Source organism: Furipterus horrens, unplaced genomic scaffold, assembly GCF_987537825.1.
Source record: "Furipterus horrens unplaced genomic scaffold, mFurHor1.1.pri manual_scaffold_1, whole genome shotgun sequence".
In the NCBI taxonomy this organism is placed as follows: Eukaryota; Metazoa; Chordata; class Mammalia; order Chiroptera; family Furipteridae; genus Furipterus; species Furipterus horrens.
Genome location: NW_028327171.1, coordinates 60,667,672 through 60,689,698, shown reverse-complemented (window position 1 = coordinate 60,689,698; position 22,027 = coordinate 60,667,672). Strand labels below are relative to the sequence as shown.

At 38.9% G+C, this 22,027-nt stretch overlaps 1 protein-coding gene across 5 annotated transcripts in view; it reads right to left on the bottom strand.

Moving 5' to 3' along the window:
• The window catches only part of HPS3 (HPS3 biogenesis of lysosomal organelles complex 2 subunit 1), a 45,320-nt gene extending 28,505 nt beyond the window's left edge, over nt 1–16,815 (bottom strand). For 4 of the 5 annotated variants that reach the window (XM_090275721.1, XM_090275725.1, XM_090275728.1 and 1 more), the window contains exons 1-5: nt 16,504–16,815; nt 7,505–7,996; nt 6,529–6,700; nt 6,344–6,429; nt 2,658–2,850 (exon numbers count right to left, since the gene is read on the bottom strand). In XM_090275721.1, coding sequence (XP_090131847.1) covers nt 2,658–2,850; nt 6,344–6,429; nt 6,529–6,700; nt 7,505–7,996; nt 16,504–16,720 — 1,160 coding nt within the window. In that variant the 5' untranslated portion in view covers nt 16,721–16,815. The remainder of the gene's footprint in view (nt 1–2,657; nt 2,851–6,343; nt 6,430–6,528; nt 6,701–7,504; nt 7,997–16,503) is intronic. The other variant, XM_090275726.1, reaches the window with a different exon arrangement.
• Between the last annotated feature and the right edge of the window lie 5,212 nt (nt 16,816–22,027).

Sequence of the window (22,027 nt, the reverse complement as noted above, 5' to 3'; positions counted from 1 at the left end):
GGCTCCTCTGACACACCTCCACTTCCAGTAATGCACCTGTTGGCTATTGTTGAGATACAAAGGAGCAATATGACAGAATAAGGTGAACTGAAATATGTTGGCCTTGAAGTATGTCCAGAATATGCTAAGTGAAGCATAACTTGCTGAACAGTGGATATACGATCTACTTTTGTAAAAAACAGATCATAGTAGTACATTTATTGTTTTTTTAAGAAAGTTGAATGAATATTCACCAACTGTTGATGTGGTTGACTCTGAGGAGTAGGATTTGGGGTAGGAGGTTTTCCCCATTTATGTATTTCTATAAGGGTGACATTTTACATAATTTTATAGCGTTCTTAGATTCTTAAAGAAACGTGTTGTTTTCTTTTTAGGGTATATAAACATACTGGTCTGCAAGAACACAGGACTTATACTTAAGGGGGAGAGGGCATAAGTTTAGAGGGTCCACTCACTAAATCTCAGTGTCCTGTACAGCTGTGCAATAATGTGGAGAAAAGATGGAGAGCCTTTGGCATCAGTGTTTTGGGACAGAAATTAATATTTTATTCCTTCTTTCTCCCTCTATTTTTTCCTTGGTTTCTAAGATGCTATAGTTCCCTAGGTTCTTCTGTATCCTTGAAGATCCTTATCTTCCTCCTCTTGCTTCCTAAATATGACCTTCACCAGGGTTTTAGTTCAACTACTTTTCTCTGCTACACACTCTTGGAGCCATGCTCACTGCTTTAATAATCAGCTCTTTATTTTTTAAATCATAATAAAACATCTAAGTTTTCCTCTCTCCCTAATTTTTAGTCCTATGTGTCCAAAAGCCTACTTAACATTTCCTCTTATTATTCCCTAAGGACCTCAAGCTCAAATGTATTAAACCAAATTTCTCTTTTGCCCCACAATACACCAGCCTCCATTTTTTCATAAATGCAGGTTCAAAACTCATGGGGTTTTTCATGCCTCCTCCATTCCTGTTATCCCATCCAACATCAAGTCTTCTAATTCTCTGGCTGAAGCCTCTCCTACCCATTCTTCTTTCTCCTCTCACCGCTACGGCCCTACCCAAATACAGCCCTTCATTATCCTTACCTGAATCACTGCAACAGCTTATTTGTCTATGTTCAATCTATCCTCCATAATGTCCACCATTAATTTTTCTAAAGCAATGCTCTGATCACATCACTCTCTTTGGTGAAAACCTGAGCTAGATTTCAGTTTCTTCATACCTTAGGAACATCACTACACAACACTTTGGAAATTGAGGAAACTAAGTACCTCCACAATATTCACCTAAGAAACATATAATAGCATTTCTCCTTGCACCAGGGAATAGGAGGAGAGGAGGGAGTACCCACCCTAGGAATGGGCATCAAATCCACAGGTGGGTCCTGTACTATTTGAAATATAGTCTAGCACGTGCTAGAGATTCTGATAATACCACTCAGTTTTAAAATATCCCTGTCCATTTTAAAAATAATTTAATTAAGAATACAATTAATTATTCGTTGCTCCTGTAAAACTGTATGACATAGACTTGGTTATAGTCTTCTGTCCATAATGCCCCTCTTCCAATCCCCATCTGTCAAATTCTAAATAGCTTCCAGGACTCACTTTGAAGACAAAAAACATGACTCAGCCAGAAGTAATATCTCTCCTCCCGGTGCCTACACCACTTTCATGAAGTCTTAAGATATTTTTCACAAATCTCCTAGTGTTTGTGCCCTGTGTATGTTTCCGGTCCCCTTTTGTGTTGTTGCTTTAGGAGGCAGATGGTGTACCTTATTCACGTTTGCTTGGCCAGAAGGCCCAATGTGAGTGCCTAGCACATAACTTAAGCTCAAAAAACAAACTAACAATCCTGGCTGGTGTGGTTCAGTGGATTGAGCCCCGGCTGTGAACCAAAAGGTCACCAGTTTGATTTCCAGTCAGGGCACATGCCTGGGCTGCAGGCCAGGCCCCCAGCTGGGGGTATTTGAGAGACAATCAATTGATGCTTCTCTCTCCCTTCCCTCCCCTCTCTCTAGAAATAAATATTTAAAAACAAACAAATAAACAAAAACCGAAATAGAACCAAAAGCATCACTTACTGCTGAGATAAAAGGAAATAAGGTCAAAATCCTACTCAGGACCCCAGTTTACATGCCAGCATACCAGGCTAAGGCAACTCAGAAGACATCTGCCACCAATTAGCAACATGACCTTGATGAATCTCAACCTCTGGACTATTTCCCCATCTGCACCAATGAGAAGGTACAATCAGATGGTCTTTCTGGCCCCTTCACAGTTCTAGACCATTATGAAATAATTCAACTCATACTGAAAGGATATAATAGCAGTGAGGAAAAATTACAAAAAGAAATCTAGAGATGACCTGACTGGCCCCACTGATTTTTATTAGAATTCCCAATGAAAATCTTCTCATGAAGAACCTCATTCATTCTTACAAAGAGTTCTCATCCAATCTACGAAAATAAAACAAAGGCAAAACCAGAATTTAAATCGTTAACATTAAAAAGGCAGGAATGGGCTATCAAAAGACAGATGTGTACATTAATTTACAGTGCCATATAATGGTTCACACAATTCTCACTTAAACATTTGGAAAACACCTCAAGAATTTACAGAAATTAATGACGCAAAGGCCAGCGAGTGACACTGTAACATACCTTGTGATGACATGCAAAAATTGTGGGGTGAGCACTGCCTGCTGAGACTTCTCGGGATATTGGTAAATTGACATTAACTCAACCGATTTGACCACCAGGTAGAGATAGCCCACATGAGGTAATGAGAAAAAACAAAAGAGACTCAGCAACTCTTTTTCCTGAGACAAATTTTTTCTCTCAGATGTAGGAGAACCTGTATGAAAAAGAAAAACATAAAACCTGTAAATAAAGGGAAGCAAAATCTTGACTTTTCTAGGCAAAAAAGTCTAACAATAGATAACCAAAGAGTTGTTTAGGGGAAGTTGCACTTTACAGAAGAATGCCAGTAAGAAATTAAAAGGAAGTGTTATAATTAGAATATCACCATGTTGTAACCCCTAATAAATGAACAGATCTAGGAAATAATCATTCATGGCTATTAACATTACAAAAAGAGTCAACCAGATACTATGTACCTTTCAACAGAACTCAACACTACTCATGTTACCTAATAATAATAGTAATAAAAATAAGCTGATCAAGACCAAGTCTAGACTAGCACTAACAACAGAAATGTAATGTGAGTCACACATGTAATTTAAAGTTTTCTAGTAATCACATTTACAGAAGTAAAAACAAGCAAAATTTTAATGTTGCATTAACTAACATAATAAATATATTTATTTACATTTCAACAAGCAATCAACAAAAAATTAATGAGATTTTATATATATGTATATTTTTTTGGTACTAAGTCTTCAAGATATAGTGTGAATTTCATGCTTACAGTGTATTTCAATTTAGACCAGTCACATTTCAAGTGCTCAAAAGTAACATGTGACTAATGACTACCATACTGAGAAGTGTAGCTTTAGATAGAACTGCCAAATCACAGAGAAAATACAGAGGACATAGGAATATGTTAAATGACACTGTGGGGAGTCAATTAGCAAAAGTCAGATTGTGGGAAATTCTACAGCTGTTAGTCCAGTTTCTTGCTAAACAAATTGCAAAGAAAATAGAAAGAGAGAGGAAGAGCCTACATAAGAGACTTTAAAGACACAGTAACCAATTGCAATGTATGAACCTTATTTGGAAGCTGATCCAAGCAAATGAATTAAAGAAAGGATTTTTATTTATGTTTTAAAAGATTGTATTTATTTATTTTATTTTATTTATTTTGGAGAGAGGACAAGGGAGGAAGAAAGAGAGGGAGAGAAACATCTATGTGAGAAACATCGATCAGCTCCCTCCTGCATGAGCCCCAACCAGGGACCAAACCCTGAACCCAAGCATGTGCCCTGACTGGGAATCAAACCTGCAACCATGCGCTTTGCAGGATGATACCCAGCCAACTGAGATATACCGGTCATGGCAAAAAATTTTTTTAGAGAATTAGGGAAATCTGAACACCGATTGGATATTTGATGATATTGATGAATTTTTTAAAAATGTGAAATTATATTTTGGGTTTGTTTAAATAAAACAGTCCTTTTCTCTAGAAACACATGCTAAAATATTTATGGATCAAATGGTATAAACTCTGGAATTGGCATCAAAATAATATGGCATGGGGCAGAGAATGGTCACGAGCAACACTTGAAGCTGTGTGATGGGCAACGGGATGTAGTTCATTGTACTATTTTCTCTACACCTATGTGCTTGAAATTTTTAATAATCAAAAAAGTTTTTTTTTAAAGTATAGCTCTGATTGATACTCTTCAAGGACACCCATTAATAACAGAAGAAAGGTCAATTCTAAATCCTCCATATTTGGCCCAGAGCAACCTGTACAGTTTTTTTCTCCCTCTTCTTTCCTACACATATCTGTGCTCTAATCAGACGGAATTGCTCGCTAATCTCTAAACACATGATGCTTTTATACGTTGTACATGTTGGTTCCTCTTATGTTATATGTCACTAAAATCTCTATCTTCTCAAAGTTCTATTCATCCCTTAGGGTCCAGCTCAAACATGTACTACCCTTTCATTTGCCTATTAAGTACACATTTATCAGACACCTACTAAGTGCCACTGTTCTTGGTTCTGGGGATACAACAGTGCAAGGTAACTGCATTCATTCTAGTAATGGAGACTGGAGTGGATAATAAACAAACTGTGTAGTATGGGAAGAGAGAATATTTTAAATTCAGATGTCAGGGAAGTCCTCTGTAGTGAGGTGATGTTTCAGCTATGAGTTGAATGACTCAAAGACACCAGTCACCCAAGGTCTGAGGAAATACATTCTCAGCACTTGAAGAGTAAGTAACATGTCTTACACAAGAGTACACTGGGCCCTGGCCAGGTTAGCTCAGTTAGTTAGATCGAGCCCACAACCAATACACCAAGGTTATGAGTTCGATTCCCAGTCAGGGCATATATAAGAATCAACCAATGAATGCATAAATAAATGGAACAACGAGTCCATGTTTTCTTCTCTCTCTCTAAAATCTGTCAATAAAAATTTTTTTTTAAAAGAGTGCACTTGGCATATCTGAGGAAGAAGCAAGGCCACATGGATGGAGAACAGTAAGCAGGGTGAGTGGAACAAGATAAGCCCAGAATCAGGGTCATGTAGGCCATGAAAACAATTTGGGATTTTATCCCAAGTGCTATGGGAAGCCACTGGATAAAGCTTACCCGCTAACATGGCGATGGGCCCTATCTGGTGTCCAACCTTGTCTCATAAACCTCTCTCCCTTGCTCAACTCTCCCAGTCTTGCTTCTCTCCATTTCTCAAACAAGATTCATCCTCCACCACATGCCCACCCCCAAACCAGTGCCATTTCACTCTTCAGATCTTCTTTCTCAAGGAGCCTTCCCTGACTACCAGGTCGAGATCTTTTGTTATGGGGTTTCAAGGCAGGTTTTGTCACCACAGAGCACTCATTTCACTGCGTAACTGTATCCTCCTTTTTGTGAATACTCAATTAATAGTCATCTACCTTTCCCATGAGACTGTAAGCTCCATGACTACAAGTACTTTGACTACTTTTGCTTTTGGTTCCTGAGTATTCAGCACCATACAAAACAGAATAGGTACTCAATGAATGTTTACTGAAATAAGTAAAAAAGTAAATGAAGGTTATAAATGCACTTAATAAAAATATTTATATCCTTCTCTAGGTAACATTTAAAGATGTTAAACAGGCCAGGACTAAGTACAGTACCCAATGCTGATTCTCAATTTTGGCTGCCCATTAGATTTGTGGGGGAAGCTTTTCAAAATACTTATGCCCAAGCCATAACTGACCAATTAAGTCAGAAGTTCTAGCATGCAGAGCCTGAACATCACTACTTTTAAAAGCATCCAGGTAAATTCAATGTGCAACAAGGCTAAAAAAAAAACACTGCTCTAAATAAATTTCCCTTCAGTCTACCATTTCCTATCTTGCTCACAAGGCCATCACAATAAGTTTGCCAAATATCCAGCTGGAACCCAGACAAAACTCAGCTATAGCAGGGCTCTGATTTCCCTTTTTGGGTCAAGTGACAGTTTTTCAAAAAGAGAAACGGCTTCGTCTGGTATGTCCTCTCCATGGCTTCTCCTAGCAGACACAACTTCCCCTTCTAGTGCTCACAGGGATTTGCTAAGGAACTTGTCCAAGGCTACGGGAAGACTCAGTAGAAGAACCTAACCTATTACCCATGGCAGTCAAGCCTCCCAGCCAGGGTTCACTGTACTGTATCACTGAGTTCATACTTACCTGTGTGGTAAATGGGTAGCAGCTGAAGAGAATGCAACTTAATGTCATCAGACAAGGGATAAGATGAAATGTCAGGAGCAAAACGTCTGTGCATTTAAAAAGACAGAGAGGGAGAGATCTAATTTCCATATACTTGAACCAGGTAAATATATATTAAATGTCAGTGAATAAAAAGCTTTTAATACCTATAAAGCAGATACTGAACATGGAAATATTTCATTTTTTCATCATCTAATCCTGTTGACTCCAATGTTACAGATACTCCAGACTCTTCACTTTTTTCACCAAAAAGTTCCATGGGCTTTTGGCAAATAACAAAATCATCTGACTCAAGCTGCAAAGTTTCATTACTGATGCCTTAAAAAATAATAGTTAAGAAAATAATTTAATAACTCCAAATACTAATTGAATGAAAATTAATTTCACAACATCCCCCACCAATTAAATAGACACAGAGTAGTTTTTCTTATTTATACACACACACACACACACACACACATCTCGTGTAGTAACAAGGCACTATGGTTTTAAAGTCTTAGTACTTGCTCATTTATTCCTCACAACAACCGATCAAGTACAACAACATTCATTATTATCCTAATTTTTTACACGAGGAAATTGAAATTTAAAGACAGTATCATGAACCCAAGGTCATTCAAAAAGTAAATATGAGGACTGTGACTAGAACATCTTCATCAAGCAGCTATACCAATATTTCTATTGACAAATATTACTAAAATACATTTGCATAGTACAGTACTCCCTCACTTATCACAGGTATTACGTTCTAGACCCCCCCCCACAAAGTAGAAACCTTACATTTATTCTACACTCTTAAACCTATGTAACTTTAACAACATATGTATACAGTACCACAAAATCCCGTGATATAGCAAAAAATCCGTGATAAACAATTAAATATAATGTTTTTTAAAATCCCATAATACAGTGAGGCCACAATAAGTGAACTGCAATACAGAGAGGGACTTCTGTACAGGATAAGACATAGACAGCCAGATCACAAACCCAAATCCCATGTTTCTGAAATAATGAAGTCTATACATAATGCAACTTCGCAATATACATCTAGAGTGCTTCAGAGATTGCCAGAAGTGAGGGTTTTCTCTATACCTAAAACAAGAAAGCAAAGTCATCATTTACCTTCTGCCTGTCTCACTGGATGGTTGGTATTATGTGGATGGTAGTGAACACTCTCTCCATTTTTAGGGTTTGACTCCAGTTTTAGGATTAAGACTTCTAAGTCTGACATGACAGCCACATATCCAACACAGAAAGAAATTTCAACAGGAGTGATATTATGTACGTGTATAATTAAAGAACGTTCAAAATCCAATATTGAGAGTTCTTCATTAATCACCTGGTACTTCAAACTAAATAAGACTAACTTATCTGTGCAGCCAACAAGAAGGTCTCCTTTCACGGGACAACAGGAAATGCATAAGGGGGCCTCAGAAAGTGGAATTTCAACAATAGACATCTGGTCCCTGAAGGTTTCTTGGAAGGGTGCCTCCACATTATGTCCAACCATTCGAATACACACTCGAGAGTTTTCAGTTCTTTTACTTCTCCAGTTCACATAAGCACGTAGAAATATGGCTTTGTTTTTCTCTTCAATTGCTACCAAATAGTCTCCTGTGGAGGAAATAAGATTTTACTTAGAATTTGTAATTAGAAACAACCACTTACCTTGCATCATGAAAAGGAACTATTAATGAATTCTAATGTGAATGGTTGAATTAAAGATTCACTAGGACAAAACCCAAAGTAACAGAATCTTAGGTATATTTTTAACTGACATTAGACATTTAGGTTCTTGAAATACAATCTCTCTCCATTTTAATGTCTTAAGATACTCATTAATTATTCATGTAGTTTACACAGAAATGTTACATTTTATTCCCTATATTAGCTCTAAGTGTTTACTGTAGCTCTGAAGCTACAGCTCCTACAAAACTCCCCTGACATAAAAAGTTCAGTAGTATCCACGTGATGCTACTATAAAATTAGGTATAAATTAAAGAACTCTGCTGTTAGCAGAACTTATACTATAACCCCTCCCCTACTCACAAAAGTCACATCTTCATGTCAATTCTTAGAAATAAGATAAAGTTGTACATATTAAATAAAATTTAAATCCAAGTTAATTTCCCCTTATTAATTTTATTAGATTTTTTAAATTACAAAGTAAATTTGTAATTACTTTTTGTTATGAGAAGTCAAAGCAGTATATAAAATAAAAAGCATAATGATCTCTCCCCTGAAGTTCAATTTGTGAGAAGCCAATGTTAACACACACAGCCTGGCATGTGCCCTTCTACACCATTCTCTCATATAAACATGGATCACAGAGTGGTATTCTGCCTTTTTCTAAATATCCAAAATGGAAGCACACTGAATATATTTAATACTCTGCAACTTTAAAAAATTACCAACAAATCTTTCCCTCCAGGTCCATACGTGGAAGTCTAAGATTCTTTCCACTATCTGCATTACTAGCCTCTGTATACATGTGCCATAATTTATTGAGCAATTCTCCTATTAATATACATTCAAATATTCAGTTTTTGTTACCACTATACTTTACTTCACACTGTAATAACAGGCCTATACCTACAGATTTGCCCAGGCTCTGTAGCTTCAGCTTCACTGGAGAGGACACTCCAGATGTCGATTCAACACGGGAGGAGACAGATACCGTGTCACTCCCGAGTCGGACTGCACAGCCATTCTCGGCGGTGCAGATAGACTCTTAAGAAGCTACACCATCGTCTCTCGAGACGGACGGCTGCCGCCGCCGCCGACCTACAGATTTATTTACTGCGGTTTTGTTCCAATGGTGTAGGTACCCAAACGTAAGAATGATGGGCAAAAGGGCGTGTACATTTTAAATTTTAATAAATATTGCCAGCTTACTATCACAATTACATAATAGAAATTAATGTTGCCAACAGTACTGTTTGACACGCCTATTTCCCCACATCCTCATTAGCACTGACTCAATGTAATGAGGAAAACATGGTCTCTCATAGATATCATAGTTTATATTTTCCAGACCACTTACAAAGCTGGCCATGTTTTTCTTTGTTTATCAGTCATGTATAATTTATCTTTTGCAAGTTATTCACTTTTTTATTGGGTTGTTTGATTTTTTTAAATTAAGGAACAGCAGCTCTCTGGGTAAAAGTGACATTACTCCTTCGTTGGCCATGAACAGCAAATTGTTTTTGAAAATCTATTGTTTGACTCTTCTCTTTACATCCAAATTTTACGTAGTCAGATATCTCTTTTCCTTCTTGACTTCTCAGCTTCCTAACTTGCTTATTAATTAGTCTCCTATGTCCAATACACAAACATGCTCTTACATATTTAATTTTAGTAATTTTTAAATTTAAATGTTTAACCTTGAGAACGTTGTGGGTGGGGAGGATAAGTCTGGGTTCTTCAAAATGCAGAACCTACTATAAGCTAACTTTAGGTAAACAAGCCGTTTTCCAGTGAACTGAAATTGAAAGGCTGCTGTTGGCAGACTGACTTCCTTGTGTGCAAGCAGAAGCAAGCAGCTGCAGTCCCTTTCTCCAGGCTCACAGGGTTGGCCAAGCCCCCTCCTCCTCCAAAATGAGTCATAGGTCAAGATAGGCAATCCTCCTGAGGCTGGTTCCTTTGGCCACTGAGATGGAGGCTGCACCTACCTGTTCTCTACCTGGAGAGCTTGGTAGGATGCCTAAATATCCTCTGCGGGTTCAATATGTTTGCTCACTCTGTTCCAGAGCAGCAGTTTGGATAGGGTTAGGGTTAAAAGATGCCTGAGGTGATTGCTTCTATAAAAACAGGTTTATCTAAGTGAAGTCTTTGTATGTCTTGCCGCCATAAAATGTCTTTCAAAACCTCTCCCTTCTCCTTGCTGCTGTGGCTCAGTGGATTGAGCGTCGGCCTGAGAGCCAAGTGTTGCTGTTTTGATTCCCAGTCAGGGCACATGACTGGGTTGCATGTCTGGTCCCCAGTTGGGGGCGCGAGTGAGAGGCAACCACACAGTGATGTTTCTCTCCCTCTCTTTCTCCTTTCCCCTCTCTCTAAAAATAAAATAAACAAACAAATAAAAAACTTGGAATAGTACTAACTGCTTAAAACCAATCAGAAACCACTATACCCCAGATTCTAAACATTGGTTATCTCTGATGGGCACGATTTTAAGACAAATTCACTGTCTCTGTTTCCCGTTTGCATCCATGGAGACAAAATAAAACCGAAAAGTCGACCTGTTTACCCTTCCTCCTCTGCTCCCCTCATTAGGAAAAAAAACAAAAACAAAAAAAACCTCTCCCTTTTAGTAATATTTTCCACAGGGTATATGTAGAGTTAATGACTTGCTGCATGTATGTCCTGCGGGCCCAGGTGTGAGGGAGGTTCCTGGTTTTACTCAAAGTTGGTCATCTGAAAACTTCAGAAGTGCTGGGCTTCAGTTACAGGGGCTTCATGATACTAATTAGCCTTATGAGAAGTAGCCTTAACATAAGAATGGCTGTACAGAGTTACTTCAGATCTAAACCTGAAAATCAATATTCCTAAGTTGTGATGGAATTGGCTCAAGTTTTGACTACTAAAAAAAGAAAATTCTCTTTATATAAATAAATTCTTAAGGTTGTGTTGACAGTATTGAATTACCAACAATCTGTTATTTGAATGGTTTGAACATGTTTCTGTTCAAATTCACATAGAACTTATTAGGTCTTAATAATGAATCTAGGTGCCTATTCACGGTTCGATTGCATCTGTTGATGAGGACCTAAGGGGCAGTCATTCCTGTGAGGTTTATCTGTTGTGCTGTAACACAGTCATAAGGGGACAAACAGCAATATAACAATTAATAAACTTCCAGTGTAAACTGTGTACATCTTTATATTGTAAGGTTTTTACTACATATTGATGCATAGTGTGATTCAATTAAGTGCTTGTAATTTAAAACTATTTAATATTTAAAATAAATGTAGTTATATATGTATGTTAGAAAAAGATGCCTGTGGATTCCATTGTCCTAGAATTCCCTTATTAAATACATTTTAAAATGTTTTATTGTGGTAAAATACATATGACATAAAATTTACCATTTTCATCATTTTTAAGTGTACAGTTCAATAGCATTAACTACATTCACACTGTTGTACAACTGTCACCACCATCCCTCTCCAAAGCTTTTTCATCTTCCCCAAAATTCTGTATTAAACAATAACTCTCTTTCTCTCCCCTGACCCCAACCCCAGCTCTGGCAACCACCATTCTACTTGCTGTCTCTATGAATTTGACTGCCCTAGGTACCTCATATCAACTGAGTCGTACAATATTTTTTTCTTTTGTGTCTGACTTGCTTCACTTAGCATAATGTCTTATAGGTTCATCTGTGTTACCGCATGTGTCAGATTTTCATTTATTTTTAAGGCTGAATAATATTCTATTGTACGTATATGCCACATTTTGTTTATTTATCTGTCTGTGGACACTCAGGTTGTATCCCTGCCTTGGCTATTATAAATAATGCTATAATAAACATGAGGGTAAGATATACATAAGCCATATTTTGTCTTTTTATCTGTTGAGGGACAGTTGGGTTCGTTTCCACCCCTTGGCTCTTATGAAAAATGCTTCTATGAACACTGATGTAAAAATATCTGCAAAAGTCCCTGCTTTCAATTATTTTGTATCTATACCCAGAAGTGAAATTGCTGGATCACATGATTATTATGTTTAATTTTTTTGAGGAACCACCATACTATTTTCCACAGCAGCTCTCTACCGTTTTACATTTCCAACAGCAATGCACAAGTGTTCCAAACTCTCCAAATCCTCACCAACAGTTATTTTCTACTTTTTAAAATAATAGCCATCCTAATGGGGATGAAGTGGTATCTCACTGGTTTTGATTTGCATTTCTTTAATGATTAATGATGTTGAGCATGTTTTCATGTGCTTGTTGACCATTTGGAGAAATGCCTATCAAGTCCTTTGCCCATTTTTGAATTGACTTGTTTTTTTGTTCTTGAGTTACAGGAGTTATTACATATTCTGGATATTAATCTCTTATCAGATTTATACCATGCAAATATTTTCTCCCATTCTGTGGACTGCTTTTTCAATTCTTTGATAGTGTCCTTTGATGCACAACAGTTCTTAATTTTGATGAAGTCCAATCTGTCTATTTTTTCTTTTGTTGCTTGGTGTTATATTCAAGTTAGTACATGAATTTTAAAACTAAGAATTTTTTTACTTATAATAAAGTGTTTTATTCATACATCTAAAAATATATGCCTATTTTATTATTAGTCTATATATCAACTGTTTACAAATAATCTGTAAACTGTAGATGGTGCACATGCTGTCTTGTATGTTTTCAAGTTAATAATCTTTTATAAATCATGACCTAAGTGTGTCCACCTCATAAGCCTTAAGATCAGAGCTTTAGAGTTCTCTCGGTTAATCCTCATGACAGATCTTGACGGTATCTCCTTCTGCTTTTATAGCTCAGGAATCTGAAGCTTAGACAAACTAAGTACCTTGCCTAAGGCAACACAACCCACCAAGTATGGAGCTGGAACTTAGACCTGGATTTGGTTAGCTCAAAAGCCAATGTTCATTTCCCAACAATGCTGTGTCTCAAAATGTTAGAAAGGAGTTATACGTCCAGAAGATTCCGTGATTATAGTCCTATTTATAAGAGAAAGGAACTAAATTTTTTAAAGCATGGTGCACCCAGGGCTTTATTTTACTTGTAATCTACTCCTAAGCCAAGAGTCACTGATTTTTAAAAATAAGTGAAGTTTTCCTTTTATATAACAAGATCATAAACCTGGTTAAGGCTAATACCAGATTTAGGAAAACGCTGCACTCCAATAACAAAATTGACATCAGAAGGTAGAAATAATATGATACATCAAAATGTGTTTTACAGAGGGATATGATTGCGGGAGAGGGGGTGGGTTGGGTGGGAGAGAGAAATTAGGGGAAAAGGGGACAACTGTAATTGAAAAACCAAAAAAAAAAAAATGTGTTTTACAGCTTAAGTTGAGAGAGGGTAGGACATGGAGGCAGGTAATAGACTAGAGCTGTTCTATCACACTTATGCTAAAGGACAGGTGATGAGGACCATGTGGTTATCCTACCTGTTCCCCTCCCCAACTCCAGGCACCCTATAAACAAGCACCCAGCTCCCCACACATCACTCAACCTAGCTACCAGGCCTTTTTCCCTCCGGGGCAATGAGTTCTCACATCTCCTCTTCCTCCCTTCACATACAAAGTCTAAATTAAGTTTCCATTACTGATGATGATGTTAGGATACCCCATCCTTCAAAATTTCTACCTACTTTCTTCCTAACACCCCCAAATTTCATGAAAGTAGAATAGCACTCTATTAGAGATAAAAAACTAAAAATGTTTACTGTGTGGGTAAGATGCCTGCAAAGTACTTACAGTAAATACAGGGTATGGAGAAAGTAGATTTACAGTGGTGAGAACATGCAACACAGAGTTTATTCTAGTATTACTACTTATTAATTATTGTACTATTTTCCATACGAACTGTAAACCCTACTTTTGCCACACCCTGTATAAATGGCTGTTATAAGATTTGTTCTTTATTAAATTATTTATTTATTTGAGAGAGAAACACAGATTTGTTGTTCCCTTTATTTATCCATTCAATGATTGATTCTTATATGTGCCCTGACCATGGATTGAACCCACAACCTTGGCGCATCAGGACAATGTTCTAACCAACTAAGCGACCAGGCCAGGGTGATCTGTTCTGTTTTTGACAGGGGAGATTTGCTACAGAGGAAGACACTGGGTGCTAGGGCATAAGTCCTCAAAAACAAGTTACTGTAAGTGGGAGGAAAGAACACCAACAAGAAAAAGCTGAGACATGGAGACAAGTTATTTGTATATTGCATAGCTAGGAGTTAGCTATGTGTAGACTAATAGAAGCTGTACTCAGGGGTTGAAGCTCAGGTCAAGAACTGAAAGTTACCCTTGAGCTATATGACCCATGCTAATACATTCCACATGACTCCTGAACTTTCTTTAAGACAGCAACTGGATTATAAAAACATCTTTGTTTTTCAAGACCTCATTAAGGAGGTCACCATCCTACTCACTGCCTCCAGCAGCCAGCATAGCCCTAGGTTAGTGGTTCTTAATCCTGGTTAAATATTAGACTCACCCCAGTGCTAGGCCACACCCCAGGAAACTGACACTGGTTGTCTAGGTTGTGGTCAAGGTACCAGTATTTTTTAAAGCTCCTCCAGCTAATTCTTATGCAGCAGCAGTGTTATCCAAGGATCTCCAGAATCCCCACTACTGATAGACAAGAAAGATTAAAGTTTACATAATACCTGTCACTTTCAATTTTGGAATAAATGTCCATTTGGAAGAATGAGGTGAATAATGTAAACAGTGTATTTCTGTCTCTGTCTCGTTCTTACACTCACACTAAAGATGAAATTGGTGAGTTTGCCACTCAGTACAGCTCTTAAAAGTAGGAACTTCTGTGCCTAAAAGGGAGGTGCGATGCGGAAACTACAAATACTATGAAATGACTGAAAAAGATTTCATAAGAAATACCCAAATCAGAATCTTCCGTTTGAAGAGAAATTACAGATCTAATAAATGGTTTTCAAAATGGTCTGTGGCCCAGGGTAGGCCCCCCGTGGATGTCTTCACTAGCCAGAAAGAAAAACTAATAATGATGGGAGAACTCAAAAGAGTTTAAAATTTTTAGTTTTAGTTATGGTTAATAGGCTTAGTGATTACTTCTTGTGGAAAGCTGTTGTTCCAGGAACTGGAATGCATGCCCAGCCCTACCCTGACTCCAGGAACCTGCAAGCAATTCAACCTCTGTGCCCAAGGAGGACTGCAAGAGAGCAAGATCGATTGAACCCTTGTCTCTACTTATTGGTTCTGGTGATGACAGGCAGCAGGAACGCCAATTTTTCTAGTTTCAATATAGTATAGTAAATTGGTCATAAAATAAAAACATACAACACTTAGGGAGAAGTGTTTCTTTTATAAATAATGGTGACAGTAAGTAGAAGGGTTCTTCATTTTTTAAAACATATCTTTAATTGACAAAATAAATATATACTACGTACAGCAGTCCCACAGTTTTTTCTAATCCAAAAAATCCCAGTGTCTGGAAATCACTGATCTAAGTGACTCAATTTTTTTTTTTTTTTTAACAGAAACTGAGAAGCAAAAGTTTCTATAAACTCACACCAAAACAGCTACAAACAGGGAAGGTATTAGAGGGAGATCTTCAATCCTCCAGATTCATGCTCTGCACTTCATTACTAAGTATTTTGGCCTTGGGTCCCATAAATACTGCAGTTTGCACATCTACACCTCTCTAGAAAAGGAGGAATTAAACTCAAAGTAATCCTAAAGTGACTCCTTTCGTAATCTGAAGACGTACCTCTTATTAAATGTTAGATACACACACCCATACAGTGCCCCCTTGGTACACTTCACTTTCCTGTAAAAATATTAGTGGAGGCTACTACGTTGTTAGGGGAGGGAATGGGGGTCGGGAGTGGAGGGCGTTCTAAGACCAGAGTTCCACGTATGCAGACTTTAAAATCAGCATGTAATGTGAGCTTCAAAAACTGGCAGTTAGTAGGTAAAGGTATACGTGGATGTAAAAGGGCTGGCCAGAAATTGGCCTAATTGTTGAAGCTGAGAGTACCTGGGGGTTCAAGATACTTTTCTTCTTACTTTTGTATGTTTGAAATTTTCTAAACTAAGAGGTTTTTTGTTCGTTTGTTTTCTTGTTGTTGTTGTTGTGGGGGTTTTTTTATTTGTTTGTTTGTTTGTTTTTTAAGTGTCTGTATTGAGTGGAACCAGCCACCCAACCCTTCTGGCTAGGGCATGAGAGGAGGAGAAGCATTCAGCATCCCCTCCATCTAGAAGCAGGCCCTCACCAGTGGCTGCCATGACAACTGCACAGTTCAGCGCATTTTAGTCATCAGCATCCCCACCAAGCGAGACCATCCGGCAAGTTTCCGGAAGCAGAAGACCCTTTCCCTCCCAGAGCTGCGGTTGTGGGACGCTCGGTTCCTTAGCAAGGAGGCCCCAAGGCGGGGCCACGTCGTTACTCACCGGCCTCGCTGTAGGCCAGGTGCAGCACCCGGCCCAGCGTGGAGAAGGCGCACCTTGGCTGGCACAGCTCCTGGCCGGCCACCGCGAACGCCTCCACTTTGCAACCTGCGGCCACGAACAGCGCATCGGGGCCCCCGCCGCAGAACCGCTCGGGCTCCAGCTTGCAGGGCACCACCTGCTGCGACCCGAATGGGTGCAGGTTGTACAACTGCACCATCCCAGCCACCTGCTACGGGGCAGGCAGGGTCCCCGAGGACCCCGCGCCCGGCTGCAGGGGCTGGACCACTTCCGCGAACGAGTGCGCACAGCCGAGTCACGTGAGCGCCTGCCGTGCCAGCCTGTGGCTCCGCTTCTTAAAGAGACCGTAGCAGGGCGAGGCTGGAGCTGGGAGAGCCGTCACACCCACCCCACTACCCTGACCCCGCCAGGCCCCGCCCGGCCCCGCCCGGCCCCGTCCGGCCCCGTCCAGCTCCACCCAGCTCCGCCCCAGTCAGCGCCCCGCCCGGCCTTGGTTCCAGTGCCTTGCACCCAACGCAAAGCGCCCAGCGGTTGGGGGCCGGAGGTACTGCTGAGCCGTTCCCTTCGTCTTTTCTCGTTACGGCTTTGGGCCAGGAAAGATGGTTAGGCCCTAGAAAGCGTTTTAACATTTAATCATCTGCTCTTCTGTACCATTTCGTACTTGGTTCAGGGGAGTCACTCATGTTTTCCCAATAGCTATGAGCCGCTGGACGGTACGGCTGCAAAAACTGAAGTAAAGGTGCAAACGGCCCTACTCAGTACTAAACCGATGGAGGAGTTGCTCAGAAATACTTTAAATTCTAGAGTGCTTTAGTTGGAAAGAGCGATGCCTAGACCACGCTTGCCAAAGAAAACTTCTGCTGAATGAAAGAATTCGTGGACATCATCTAGTGAATTACAGGTATTTGACAAAAGGTTAGCTTAAGCCGGAGAATAAAAGGACTAAGGGCCAGGAATCCACTGGCTCTTAGTCCTAAAACTATCATCTAACCTGTGCCCTGTATCTATTTCTGACATCTTAAACGTGGAGTTCGTGATTGCAATTCCCATTTTTACTTATTTATTTATTTTTACAGATTTAGAGAAAGCAGGCATTATGGCTACTTTTTCCAGTTCATCCAGAAAATATGTATATCAGTCTAGATTGAGGGCTGTTGCTTTTCATACAGAGGGGCGCAACTGAAAAGAAAGAGCAAAATTTCCTTCAGTCAGTTTCTAGTTCAGCCACCCTCATGAGCACTTTCTTCCAAGAATTTACAAAGTAGGTGCAATTGCATTGAAGTTAAAGTCTGCCTCTATTTCCTATGCCCTCCAGATGAATAAAGTATCCCTTCTTTCTTCGCCCAACCAGTAGGGACTCGGATAGACAACAGGTTCATCAAATTCAGTGAGGCAGAGATGTGGATGGGCAGGTTGCTATAGCTGGCCAGCAGAGAGCTGAAAACTCAGAAGGCTACAATAGACAACCAACCTAACAACCCAACACTCATTTGTTTTAGGTACCATACTCATGAACACCCCTTTTTCTCCACAAATATCTATGATATTGCCCTTTTTGAGTAATTTTCTCCTCTGAGGCTGAAAATCACAATTTCAGTACTCAATTAAAATTTCAAAACTAAAAATACAATTTCATGGTAATTTTACCTGCATTCAAATAACTGTTTTAGGGAAAGAGGTTAAGTTTTACTCAAAGCCTGGAACATCAATGCGTTTTAGAGAAAGCTACCTCTCCGTTACTATAAGGGTCCCTACCATTGGCTCATCTAAGACTTAGGAAATAGACATGCCAGCCAAGGGAAGGCGGGGGATATGCCTAGTTCCCATGTTTGTCAGGAGCTGTGAGCAGAGCTGCCTGCTTGCATTCCTGGTACAAATGCAGGGGCAGCAGTGGGTGACACACTGTCATTTCCTTAGAGAAAGCTGTGTTAGCCTGTTTTGGCAGCCATAACAAAATACCACAGATTGGGTGCCTTAAACAACAGAAATTTATTTTTCACAGTTCTGGAAATAAGAAGTCCAAAATCAATCAAGGTGTCCTCAGGTCTGATTTCTCCTAAGTCTTATCTCATTGGCTTGAACATGGCCACTGTCTTAATCCATTGGGGCTGTTATAGCAGAATACCACAGACTGGGCATCCTATAAACAAAAGAAATTTATTTCTCACAGTTCTGCGTGCTGTGAAATCCCAGATCAAGTTGCCAGCATAGTTGGGTGAGGGCCCTCTTCAGGATTGCAGATTGCTGACTCCTTGTTGTGTCCTCACTTGCTGGAAAGAGCTAGGGAGCTCTGTAGGGTATTTTTTTATATAATCACTAATGCCATTCACGAGGGTTCATGTCCCAATCACCTCCCAAAAGCCCACTGTCTAACGCCATCGTATTTGGCATTAGGTTTCCAATATGTGCCTGGTATCATTAGTCATTAGAGAAATGCCAGTCAAAACCAACATTAAAAGCACTACACATTTGCCCTGACTGGTGTGGCTCAGTGGATTAAGCACCAGCCTGCAAACTGAAAGGTCACTTGTTCAATTCCTGGTCAGGTCAGATGCCTGGGTTGCAGGCCAGGTCCCCAGTTGGGGGCTTGTAAGAAGAAGCAACCCATCAACATTTCCCTTCCTCTCTTTCTCCCTCCCTTCACCTCTCTCTGAAAGTAAAGTAAATAAATAAAATTGAAAAAAAAGCACTACACATTTATTATAATGATTCAAATGAAATACTGACCATAACAAGTGCTGGTGACTGGCAGGAACTAAATGTCAATCTAGAGGCAGCCAGAATGAAAAATTGCTGACCCCATGGCCAAAATAACAAGAATCTCCCTAATCAGGAACTTTCCCAGAGTGTCTGGCACTGTGGCTGTTGTGCTTTGCGGGCTTAAAAGGTGCATCTCAGCAGAAGGCTGAGTGGGACTCCTACGGGCCCTCGAGGAAGTCCAGGAGTCCCCTACTCTTGGGGCCCCTGAGGTGGTCTGGGAATAGATTCCCTCTCACTCAGTCCCTTGCTTGCTCAATAAACTGTTTATACCTTACACCCGGTCTCCAGACTCTCATTAGTGTGGATGTCAAATGGTACAAAAGCTTTTGAAACAGTTTGGCAGTCTCTTAGAAAGTTAATCATATATCTACCATATGATCCAGCTGTTCTATTTCTAGGTGTTTACCCATGAAAATTGAAAGCATGTATCTTTTAAAAGACTATACCCATATTTTCATAGCAGCTTTATGTATAATAGTTAAAAACTGTAAACAACTCAAATATCCATCAACGGATCATAATGGATAAACAAATTTTGTTTTCACCATATAATGAAATACTACTCAGGAATAAAAAGGAATGGACTGTTGATACATGCAACAACATGGATAGATCTCAAAATAATCATGCTGAGTGAAAGAAACCAGACAAAAATAACATATACTATTATTTACATAAATGAGTCTATTTATATAAAATTCTGGGAAATACAAACCAACCTGTATAATCAAACAGCAGGGGTTGCCTAGGTCTGAGTTAGGGGCAGGGGTGTTCAGGAGAGATTACAAAGGAGCCTAAGTAAACTTTTCAGAGTGAAGAATTTGTTCATTATCTTGATTTTGGTAATTGTTTTATGGGTGTATACATATATCATAACTTATTTGTATACTTTAAATATATGGAATTTTTTTAAGACCATAAGACATAGTATAATAGCCAAATCATGTTGCCACTTAAAGGCAAAGTAAAGCTCATTGTATGAATATTAATGTCATAGCAGTTATTTCATAAGTATTTGTTAAAATTAAGAAAGAGGAAGAAAGAGCTAATGTTACTCTCCTACTGAAAATGTTCCAATGGCTTCCCATGATATTCATATTAAAATTCAAATTTTTTAGCTTGGCCAGCAGGGCCATACATTTTTTGCCCAACCTCATTATCTCTCTCCAAACTTATTTCTATCAGCTCTGTCACTGCACCCTAGACACAGGAGTCCTCTAACTGTGCATTCTCGCCTTACAAACTTAGCACTTGCCTCTTCCTGGGCCTAGAGCTTGTCCCAGATTTTCTCATGGCTTACTGCCCCTACTTATTTTTTTTTCTTTCTACTATTACTTCTCTGACATTTCACGTAACATACACTCCTGGTACTTTCTATCACCTCACCTACCTAATTTTTATATTTCTTATTTCATTTTTATCATTATCTGACATGATATTATATATTTGTTTTCTTTTTAGTTTTTCTCCTATGCTAGACAAGAAGCAAATTGAGAGTAGAGACTTTGTCTTCTTCACAATTATATCCCCCATGCCCACAACACTGTCTAACACAGAGTAAGTTCTTGATAAATGTTTGCTGAATGAATGATCTTGGATCTCGTTGAATGGAATGCTTATAGTCATATAGTCATAGTTATTTAATCTCTCACAGCCTTAAATTTCTTATTTCTTACCTCAGAATGCTGTCAAGAGGATTAAATGAGATAATGTATTTAGTATAGTGTTTGGCACGTCACAGGTGGCTCATGAGTTCTCTTTCTTTTATATTCTGATAAATTGACTGTTATTTCTGCAATTTCTCTGTGACCCATAACCCTCCACCCACCCCCAATCTAGGCAGCAGGAGCCAGGGAATTATATACTCATTGACCTCAGGGAAAGGATAACACAGCGGGACCATAGAATCTAATTCTTGTCTTTTAAGTTATTCTAATTTTTTTTAAAAACCATAGTACTTACAATTACTGGCCTTGTACTGCTTTTGTCATGCCAATGTAATCCTAAATATTTTAAGAACAGATGTATCCAAGAGAAAAATTACAAAGTAAAAACTGGCTTGTTCACAAAAGACTTCAAGTGACATTTTCTTGTTTCTGGGCCTGATAAGTCCTAGTCAAGATAATACATAATAGGATATCTGATTTAAAATAGTCCCATTTTGCAAAATCTTTCAAATGAGGCTTTTCATTATAGTTACATATTTCTTAAACCAAATAAATAGACATCTCACACTAAACCAGTGGTTGACAAACCTTAGTATCAGAATCTCCTGAAGAGTTTGTTAAAATACATTTTGCTGTTCCTCACCCCCAGCATTTCTGATTCCATAAGTCTATGGTGGAGTCAGAGAAATTGCATTTCTAATAAATTCCCAGGTGATGTTAACTGATCTTCTGACCAAACTCTGAAAATCATTCACTAAACTATTTGGCTGGATGAATCTGAAATCTTATTATAACCAAAAATTATTTGCAGTGGTAACTACCTAAAGAAATAGTTTTAAGCTTCTTTATGTATAATATATTGTATGATCCACAATACAGCTCCTTTTGACATTAGAATAAATCAATGCACAAATCAACATTTATTGACTTTGGAAGAGGGCCAGGCAAATGAAGCTGGTAGTCAAGATGACCTGCATTCTAATCCCAGCTTTAAAACTAATTGTGATCTTGGCACCAACATTCAATCTCCCTAGACCTAAGTTTCCACATCTGCAGATTGAGGGCAGGGAGCAAGATGA